We start from the raw sequence: 10,821 nt of genomic DNA, 5'->3' as shown, positions 1-10,821 counted from the left end.
TCCATCTCACGTGATGATCGGACACGGCCTAGTTAACTCGGATCATGTTTCACTTAGATGACTAGAGGGATGTCTATCTGAGTGGGAGTTCATTGAATAATTTGATTATATGAACTTAATTATCATGAACTTAGTCTAAAATCTTTACACTATGTCTTGTAGATCAAATGGCCAACGTTGTCCTCAATTTCAACGCGTTCCTAGAGAAAACCAAGCTGAAAGATGATGGCAGCAACTATACGGACTGGGTCCGGAACCTGAGGATCATCCTCATAGTAGCCAAGAAAGATTATGTCTTAGAAGCACCGCTAGGTGAAGCACCAATCCCTGAGAACCAAGACGTTATGAATGCTTGGCAGCAGTGTGCTGATGATTACTCCCTCGTTCAGTGCGGCATGCTTTACAGCTTAGAACCGGGTCTCCAAAAGCGTTTTGAGAAACATGGAGCATATGAGATGTTCGAGGAGCTGAAATTGGTTTTCCAAGCTCATGCCCGGGTCGAGAGATATGAAGTCTCCGACAAGTTCTTCAGCTGTAAAATGGAGGAGAATAGTTCTGTTAGTGAGCACATACTCAGAATGTCTGGGTTGCACAACCGCTTGACTCAGCTGGGAGTTAATCTCCCGGATGACGCGGTCATTGACAGAATCCTCCAGTCGCTTCCACCAAGCTACAAGAGCTTTGTGATGAACTTCAATATGCAGGGGATGGAAAAGACCATTCCTGAGGTATATTCAATGCTGAAATCAGCGGAGGTGGAGATCAGAAAAGAACATCAAGTGTTGATGGTGAATAAAACCACTAAGTTCAAGAAGGGCAAGGGTAAGAAGAACTTCAAGAAGGACGGCAAGGGAGTTGCCGCGCCCGGTAAGCCAGTTACTGGGAAGAAGTCAAAGAATGGACCCAAGCCTGAAACTGAGTGCTTTTATTGCAAGGGAAGTGGTCACTGGAAGCGGAACTGCCCCAAATACTTAGCGGACAAGAAGGCCGGCAACACCAAAGGTATATGTGATATACATGTAATTGATGTGTACCTTACCAGTACTCGTAGTAGCTCCTGGGTATTTGATACCGGTGCGGTTGCTCATATTTGTAACTCAAAACAGGAACTACGGAATAAACGGAGACTGGCGAAGGACGAGGTGACGATGCGCGTCGGGAATGGTTCCAAGGTCGATGTGATCGCCGTCGGCACGCTACCTCTGCATCTACCCACGGGATTAGTTTTAAACCTCAATAATTGTTATTTAGTGCCAGCTTTGAGCATGAACATTGTATCTGGATCTCGTTTAATTCGAGATGGCTACTCATTTAAATCCGAGAATAATGGTTGTTCTATTTATTTGAGAGATATGTTTTATGGTCATGCCCCGCTGGTCAATGGTTTATTTTTGATGAATCTCGAACGTGATGTTACACATGTTCATAGTGTGAATACCAAAAGATGTAAAGTTGATAACGATAGTCCCACATACTTGTGGCACTGCCGCCTTGGTCACATTGGTGTCAAGCGCATGAAGAAGCTCCATGCAGATGGACTTTTGGAGTCTCTTGATTACGAATCATTTGACACGTGCGAACCATGCCTCATGGGTAAGATGACCAAGACTCCGTTCTCCGGAACAATGGAGCGAGCAACCAACTTATTGGAAATCATACATACCGATGTGTGCGGTCCAATGAGTGTTGAGGCTCGCGGAGGATATCGTTATGTTCTCACTCTCACTGATGACTTAAGTAGATATGGGTATGTCTACCTAATGAAACACAAGTCTGAAACCTTTGAAAAGTTCAAGGAATTTCAGAGTGAGGTTGAGAATCAACGTGACAGGAAAATAAAATTCTTACGATCAGATCGTGGTGGAGAATATTTAAGTCACGAGTTTGGTGCACACTTAAGGAAATGTGGAATAGTTTCACAACTCACGCCGCCTGGAACACCTCAGAGAAATGGTGTGTCCGAACGTCGTAATCGCACTCTATTGGATATGGTGCGATCTATGATGTCTCTTACCGATTTACCGCTCTCATTTTGGGGCTATGCTTTAGAGACTGCCGCATTCACTTTAAATAGGGCTCCGTCGAAATCCGTTGAGACGACACCGTATGAATTATGGTTTGGGAAGAAACCTAAGCTGTCGTTTCTAAAAGTTTGGGGATGCGATGCTTATGTCAAGAAACTTCAACCTGAAAAGCTCGAACCCAAGTCGGAAAAATGCGTCTTCATAGGATACCCTAAGGAAACTATTGGGTATACCTTCTACCTCAGATCCGAAGGCAAGATCTTCGTTGCCAAGAACGGGTCCTTTCTGGAGAAGGAGTTTCTCTCGAAAGAATTGAGTGGGAGGAAAGTGGAACTTGATGAGGTGATAGTCACCCCTTCCGAACCGGAAAGTAGCGCAGCGCGGGAAAATGTTCCTGTGGTGCCTACACCGACTGGGGAGGAAGTTAATGATGATGATCATGAAGCTTCGGATCAAGTTACTACTGAACTTCGTAGGTCCACAAGGACACGTTCCGCACCAGAGTGGTACGGCAACCCTGTCCTGGAAATCATGTTGTTAGACAACGGTGAACCTTCGAACTATGAAGAAGCGATGGCGGGCCCGGATTCCGACAAATGGCTAGAAGCCATGAAATCCGAGATAGGATCCATGTATGAAAACGAAGTATGGACTTTGACTGACTTGCCCGATGATCGGCGAGCCATAGAAAACAAATGGATCTTTAAGAAGAAGACAGACGCGGATGGTAATGTGACCATCTATAAGGCTCGACTTGTCGCTAAGGGTTATCGACAAGTTCAAGGGGTTGACTACGATGAGACTTTCTCACCCGTAGCGAAGCTGAAGTCCGTCCGAATCATGTTAGCAATTGCCGCATACTATGATTATGAGATATGGCAGATGGACGTCAAAACGGCATTCCTTAACGGCTTCCTTAAGGAAGAGTTGTATATGATGCAGCCGGAAGGTTTTGTCGATCCTAAGAATGCTAACAAAGTATGCAAGCTCCAGCGCTCAATCTATGGGCTGGTGCAAGCATCTCGGAGTTGGAACATTCGCTTTGATGAGATGATCAAAGCGTTTGGGTTTACACAGACTTATGGAGAAGCCTGTGTTTACAAGAAAGTGAGTGGGAGCTCTGTAGCATTTCTCATATTATATGTGGATGACATACTATTGATGGGAAATGATATAGAATTCTTGGAAAGTATAAAGGCCTATTTGAATAAGTGTTTTTCAATGAAGGACCTTGGAGAAGCTGCTTATATATTAGGCATCAAGATCTATAGAGATAGATCAAGACGCCTCATTGGTCTTTCACAGAGTACATACCTTGACAAGATATTGAAGAAGTTCAATATGGATCAGTCCAAGAAGGGGTTCTTGCCTGTATTGCAAGGTGTGCAATTGAGCACGGCTCAATGCCCGACCACGGCAGAAGATAGAGAAAAGATGAGTGTCATCCCCTATGCCTCGGCCATAGGGTCTATTATGTATGCCATGCTGTGTACCAGACCTGATGTAAACCTTGCCGTAAGTTTGGTAGGAAGGTACCAAAGTAATCCCGGCATGGAACACTGGACAGCGGTCAAGAATATCCTGAAGTACCTGAAGAGGACTAAGGATATGTTTCTCGTTTATGGAGGTGACGAAGAGCTCGTCGTAAAGGGTTACGTCGACGCTAGCTTCGACACAGATCTGGATGACTCGAAGTCACAAACCGGATACGTGTATATTTTGAATGGAGGAGCAGTAAGCTGGTGCAGTTGCAAGCAAAGCGTCGTGGCGGGATCTACATGTGAAGCGGAGTACATGGCAGCCTCGGAGGCAGCACAGGAAGCAGTCTGGATGAAGGAGTTCATTACCGACCTAGGGGTGATTCCCAATGCGTCGGGCCCGATGACTCTCTTCTGTGACAACACTGGAGCTATTGCCCTTGCGAAGGAGCCCAGGTTTCACAGGAAGACCAGGCATATCAAGCGTCGCTTCAACTCCATTCGTGAAAGTGTTCAAAATGGAGACATAGATATTTGTAAAGTACATACGGACCTGAATGTAGCAGATCCGTTGACTAAACCTCTCCCTAGAGCAAAACATGATCAACACCAGGACGCAATGGGTGTTCGATTCATCACAATGTAACTAGATTATTGACTCTAGTGCAAGTGGGAGACTGTTGGAAATATGCCCTAGAGGCAATAATAAATGGTTATTATTATATTTCTTTGTTCATGGTAATTGTCTATTGTTCATGCTATAATTGTATTGTCCGGAAATCGTAATACATGTGTGAATACATAGACCACAACGTGTCCCTAGTAAGCCTCTAGTTGACTAGCTCGTTGATCAACAGATAGTCATGGTTTCCTGACTATGGACATTGGATGTCATTGATAACGGGATCACATCATTAGGAGAATGATGTGATGGACAAGACCCAATCCTAAGCATAGCATAAAAGATCGTGTAGTTTCGTTTGCTAGAGCTTTTCCAATGTCAAGTATCTTTTCCTTAGACCATGAGATCGTGCAACTCCCGGATACCGTAGGAGTGCTTTGGGTGTGCCAAACGTCACAACGTAACTGGGTGACTATAAAGGTGCACTACGGGTATCTCCGAAAGTGTCTGTTGGGTTGGCACGGATCGAGACTGGGATTTGTCACTCCGTGTGACGGAGAGGTATCTCTGGGCCCACTCGGTAATGCATCATCATAATGAGCTCAATGTGACTAAGGCGTTAGTCACGGGATCATGCATTGCGGTACGAGTAAAGAGACTTGCCGGTAACGAGATTGAACAAGGTATTGGGATACCGACGATCGAATCTCGGGCAAGTAACATACCGATTGACAAAGGGAATTGTAAACGGGATTGATTGAATCCTCGACATCGTAGTTCATCCGATGAGATCATCGTGGAACATGTGGGAGCCAACATGGGTATCCAGATCCCGCTGTTGGTTATTGACCGGAGAGGCGTCTCGGTCATGTCTGCATGTCTCCCGAACCCGTAGGGTCTACACACTTAAGGTTCGGTGACGCTAGGGTTGTAGAGATATGTGTGTGCGGAAACCCGAAAGTTGTTCGGAGTCCCGGATGAGATCCTGGACGTCACGAGAGGTTCCATAATGGTCCGGAGGTGAAGAATTATATATAGGAAGTCAAGTTTCGGCCATCGGGAAAGTTTCGGGGGGTTACCGGTATTGTACCGGGACCACCGGAAGGGTCCCGGGGGTCCACCGGGTGGGGCCACCTATCCCGGAGGGCCACATGGGCTGAAGTGGGAAGGGAACCAGCCCCTAGTGGGCTGGGCGCCCCCCCATGGGCCTCCCCCCATGCGCCTAGGGTTGGGAACCCTAGGGTGGGGGGGCTTCCCACTTGCCTTGGGGGACAAGGCACCCCCCTTGGCCGCCGCCCCCACCCTAGATGGGTTTGGCCGGCGCCCCCCCTCCCAAGGGGGCCTATATAAAGGGGGAGGGAGGGCAGCAACAGAACAGCCTTGGGCGCCTCCCTCCTCCCCTGCAACACCTCTCTCTCGTATAAGCTCGGCGAAGCCCTGCCGGCATCCTGCTGCATCCACCACCACGCCGTCGTGCTGCTGGATCTCCATCAACCTCTCCTTCCCCCTTGCTGGATCAAGAAGGAGGAGACGTCGCTGCACCGTACGTGTGTTGAACGCGGAGGTGCCGTCCGTTCGGCACTCGGTCATCGGTGATTTGGATCACGGCGAGTACGACTCCGTCATCCACGTTCATTGGAACGCTTCCGCTCGCGATCTACAAGGGTATGTAGATGCACTCCTTTCCCCTCGTTGCTAGTATACTCCATAGATGCATCTTGGTGAGCGTAGGAAAATTTTAAATTATGCTACGATTACCAACACCATCTAGCGATGTTCTGCTGCCTTTTGCATGCATGGATGGTTTGATTTGATCTTCATGCAGAAATCATGCGCATATTGCCGTCCGCGTAGCAATGCTCTTCATAACATGATGTCAGGTTCATGAAGAAATCATTGCAGCAAAGAATGTAAGCAACCAATTTTCTTCTCCTTGCATGAATGGCTATTTGGCAAAAAAATGCTACACCTAATGATGAAACTTACGGACCATAGAAATATCGCCAAGTACTCAATAGTGCAGCTATGCTATTTAGTCTGCTCTGAAATGCATGTTGTCCTAACCGTTCGATCACATGGAGAAACAATTGACAACACGTAGGTGGGATGGTGTCAGGCGCGTAGTCACATAGCGAGACAACTAAAAACAGTGCATCGTTATAGGGGGGACCGCGTGCACATGATGCCCGACTATCCTGGTTGGGGTCCATGCATCCGATACATGTGAAAGTCATCGGTCACGTGTGTCAAAAACCATCGCGGTTCGAATTTTCATGAGCCCATCCTTATTACACGAGGCATTTACTCTTTTCCTTGTCAGCATCATTATCCACCCTTTTCTCTCAAAAACTACCAAAATTGGAGGGGGGGGGGGGTAGCTTGCAGCCGCTGTAGGAGGAGCCCAAGCCTGGTAAGGGGAAGACATTAGTGTTTGCCGTCATGGCTGTTCAAGCAGGGAGCAAAGCAAGAGGCTAGCGGGACTGTCGAGCCGCAAGCCAAGGTGGAGGGGAGGGGGTTGACAGCCCAAGCACCATGGCGGGCAACCATCATCAAATCTCACGGGATCTCGTGTGATCACCGGTAAGTCCCCAAGATCCCACACCTCGCATGCGTGATTAATGGCGGTCGGCGGGAAGGGTTACGATGCGTCTTGCGTGGCGGGGTGGTAGAGGAGCCACCGTTGTTGCGGAAGAAGTGGACACTAGGATGGATCTCGCGCAACGATGTGGTCGCATGCACATAGGGGTTTGGATCTCGCGCGACACAATGGGATCTTGAGCGGGAGGGGTCAGAGGATGGATCTCGTGCGACATGATGAGATCTCGTATCAGGGGAGGGGGTGGATCTCGCGTGACACGGTGAGACCTTATGCAAGGCGGCGCGGATCTCGGGTGGCATGGTGTGGTCTCGTGCTAGGGGAAGGGGGTGAATCTCGTGCAACACGATGTGATATTGTGCGAAGGGAGGGATGGTAAAGCCGAGAGTGGCATGGGGCAGGATTTTCTTTCTTTATACTCGGTGTTTGCCCCGGACGCCAAACAAGGCAATACATGTTGGTTACTGCAGTCTAAAAAGCTTTTGCATATATCTTTCTTTCAATGTTTTTAAACAAAGGGTAAAAATGGCTCTCGGTTTTTTCTCTGCTTGTCAACGAATTTTCATTTTTTTTAACTGACTTTCTATTGGTGGATTTTTTTCTCATCAAGAAACAAAATCGTATGCGGCTTGTAGGAGGGGAAAAGCTAAGGGCACAGTAGTTTAAATTGTACAGATAAAACGATTTTTGTTCTGAACGAAGGGACCACGGCAGATACGACAGACAACTTAAATCGGCAGTTTATCTCTAGTCAAAGCAAGTCCCGCACAGTTGTACACTTTGTATTTGGAAAGCACGGGACTCTCCCCCGATCTTTGCGATCGCACGCCTGTCTGTTACAAATACGTTTCGATTCGATTGCAGCAGGCACCGGAGACGCAGAGACCGCCGGCTCGCCGATACCCTAGTTGGACTCCGACACGCCCGGCACCGCACCGCACGGCGTCTACATAAAGCGCACCGAAGGCCCGCGAATCACCAGCGTCCACCGCCCCCGATTGCTTCGCACCACGATCATCACCTCGGTTCGGAGCACGGAAGGACGCGCGCGATCGACGACGCCATGGATCGGAGCGGACGGAGCGACGACGGCAACAACGACGGCAAGTCCACCGGCCACCCAGACCTCGCCGCCTCGCTGGGCGCGATGGGCCTCGGCAACTCCTCGCCGCAGCCGCGGGAGCAGCAGGAGCAGGCGCTGCAGCGGCAGCAGAGAGCGGCGTGGTTGCGGCAGAGGACCGCGCCGCCGGTGATGCCGGAGCAGCAGTTCAGGACGAGCCTGTTGATGGCGTCAGGGCTTGAGGTTGCGCGGCAGTCCTGGTCGCAGCAGTCACAGCAGCACCAGGCCTACCGGTGGGAGGAGATGGGCTCATCGAGCGGCGGCGGCCCCTACGTCTCGCCGATGGGCGCCGCCGCCGCAGCGGCCAATAACCCTAGCGCGTGGTACGACAGGGCCGCCGCAGCGGCCAACAACCCTAGCGCGTGGTACAACTCCGCAGGCGGCAACTTCTTCAGTAGGCAGGGCCAGAGCGGTAGCCACCAGCAGCAGCAGTACACTCTGAGCGCCAGCGCCAGCCAGTACCAACCAGTAACCTCGCCGGTGGCGGCGAGCGCCAACGCCAACGCCAGCCTGCAGTACCTGTACCAGCAGCAGTATGCCATGTTTAACCAATCCGGCGCCGGCGCCTACGCCTGGTCCGCGCCCGATGATGACAAGCGCATGGATCTGAGGCTGAGAGCCATCAGAGCCGCCCAGGCTCAGGCGGGTCATGTGCCGTACAGGGCGGCGCCGGCGGCCCAGCCACGGCGTGCCCGGACGCTGGAGGAAACCCGGTCGCGGCTGCTCAAGGCCCCGATTGACGTGCACGTGGTGACGTTCCCCCAGTCCCCCGCGCACGTGGTGACGCTGCTCGAGGAGGGCGTCGACAAGATCCGGCTGAACGTGCTCGCCGGGGTGACGCACCGCATGCACGACTTCATGGACAGCAGGGACGGGCACGCGGTGTTTGTGGCGCTGCTGCGCGCCTGCGCGTCGCGGGCCGGCGAGGTCAAGGACATCGTGGAGGCCGCCTTCTACTGCAGGCACAACCTGCTGCCGCTGATGACGCACGACCACGGGTACGTCGCATTGCTCCTCCTCCTCCTCCTAGTCCTAGCTAGCTACTAGTGCAGGATGTATGTGCTAACGACTGGTCCATGCATGCAGGGAGGATTGCCTGGCGGAGCTCATGGCGGCGGCGGCGCCGTACCCTAACCTGTGCGAGATGCTGGTGAACCGCTTCCTGTTTGAAAACGTGCTGCTGGACCTCAAAGGGGACCAGGTGCTTCACCACTGCTTTGCCACCATGAGATACGAGGACACCAAGGTAAGCTCTTACATTACATGCATACTGCTCAAGTACACATATGCGCGCCGGCCGGCCAGGGCTGATTTATTTCCCCATTTGCTCGTCGTCGATTTATAGTTTCTGGTGGTCGCCGTCCTCGATGGCAACACGCTTGACTCGATGGCCTACTCGAAGTCGCCGGCCGGGTCCAAGTGCCTGGTGGAGTGCTTCAACAATGCCAGAGGCGACGAGTTCGGCAAACTCCGGGCCGCCCTGCTCGACAAGGCCATCGACCTGGCCAGGGGCGAGTACAGGTGCGTAGCCTACCATCGATCCATGCTTACGGACTGACCAATATCAGTACTGATGATGGTGGATGAATGGTGTTGCAGCAACTACTTCGTGCAGCACGCCCTGGAGCACGGCGACGCGCAGACGCGGCAGCAGCTGGTGCAGCGGCTGATGGGGCAGGCGGTGGGCCTGTCGCTGCACCGCTCCGGCAGCTACGTCGTGGAGGCGTGCTTCAACAAGGCGGGGCTGCTCAACCTCGTGGTCGCCCAGTTCATGCACATGGACGACGCCCAGCTCGTGGAGCTCGTGCAGGGCCGCTCCTCCAACTACGTCGTCCACAGGATGCTCGAGGCCGCCAAAGACGTAAGTAGAACCAGCACCTAGCTCCCTCTTTCTGGATCATCGCCGTGTGGCCATGCCTGGCTAGCTCTGACCGTGATCGATGGCGTGCAGAGGTACCCCAAGGAGACGCTGGGGCTGGCGCGGCGGATCTACAGGCTGCACGGGAACGGCGTCTGGCAGGTGTACGCCGAGAAGGTGATGAGGGTCGTCGGCAAGATCCTGGCTCGCCACTCTCATCACGGCCCCTCGTATCGCTGATCCCCTCCGCCTCCGGTGTGGTGTGGCTGCTGCCTTATTTGTGTTGTTGTCGACATGCGCACAGTATCTGTGTAGGGTTTTGGTGTAGGTGATCGATCGAGAGCTTTGCGTCTGTGTGTGTCTCTTATCTGTCGTTGTAGTAGCGGAAGCGACGTGTGTGTTCGGTACTTTGTTACTCTATTGTGTGTTCGGTTTGTTAGGGGTGTGCTGTAAGCGCTAAAATATGTATGGCAGCGGTACTATGTTTTGTGTCCAGGTTTAAGTACTTTGAGGTACTTGGCTAGATAAACACTGCCGTTTTATAAAGTCTAAATTTCCCGCCTTCCATGGAATTTTTTCCGTCGGATCATGCGCCATGATTAGTGCTGGAAACTTCGGCCTTGTCTTGAAATTTGGGCTGGTCTTTTTGTCTAGAATTCATGGTTGATATTATTTGTAATTTGGTGATTTCATTGTAGTTTCTCTATTGTGTGTTCGGTTTAGGGGTGTTGTAAGCGCTAAATATATGTATATGGCGGCAGTACTATGTTTTGTGTCTAGATTTGAATACTTTTTCGCCTTTTTGAATTTTTTTAGTGCTGGAAACTTCGGCCAGAGGCTTTTTGTCTTGAATTTGGGCTAGTCTTTTTATCTTGAATTCATGGTTGATATTAATTATAATTTGGTGATTTCGTTGTAGTTTCTATATTGTGTGTTGGGGGACGCTAGGCGCCGGCGCGCCGGTCCAGCTTCAGCAGTCCGATGCAGGCGCTTAAAGCCGTCAGATCTGTCCCGGTGCTTCATCCTTCTCGCGAGTCGTTTTCTTCTGAAAAACTGAACGCCCCGAGCGCCGCCAGACACCCTGCCCCGAGCTTGAAGCAGCACCGCAGCGCCCTCGTCGTCG

At 51.2% G+C, this 10,821-nt stretch overlaps 1 protein-coding gene across 1 annotated transcript; it reads left to right on the top strand.

Moving 5' to 3' along the window:
- Positions 1–7,484: 7,484 nt before the first annotated feature.
- LOC123100216 (pumilio homolog 2) lies at positions 7,485–10,473 on the top strand. Its single transcript, XM_044522178.1, has 5 exons — positions 7,485–8,838; positions 8,927–9,086; positions 9,186–9,361; positions 9,440–9,701; positions 9,792–10,473. The coding sequence occupies exons 1-5, from the start codon at positions 7,784–7,786 to the stop codon at positions 9,936–9,938; spliced, it is 1,800 nt and encodes a 599-aa protein (XP_044378113.1). The 5' UTR covers positions 7,485–7,783; the 3' UTR covers positions 9,939–10,473.
- The last annotated feature ends 348 nt before the right edge of the window (positions 10,474–10,821 follow it).

The sequence above is a fragment of the Triticum aestivum genome, chromosome 4D, assembly GCF_018294505.1.
Source record: "Triticum aestivum cultivar Chinese Spring chromosome 4D, IWGSC CS RefSeq v2.1, whole genome shotgun sequence".
NCBI lineage: Eukaryota > Viridiplantae > Streptophyta > Magnoliopsida > Poales > Poaceae > Triticum > Triticum aestivum.
This window is presented reverse-complemented; position numbering and strand designations above follow the sequence as displayed.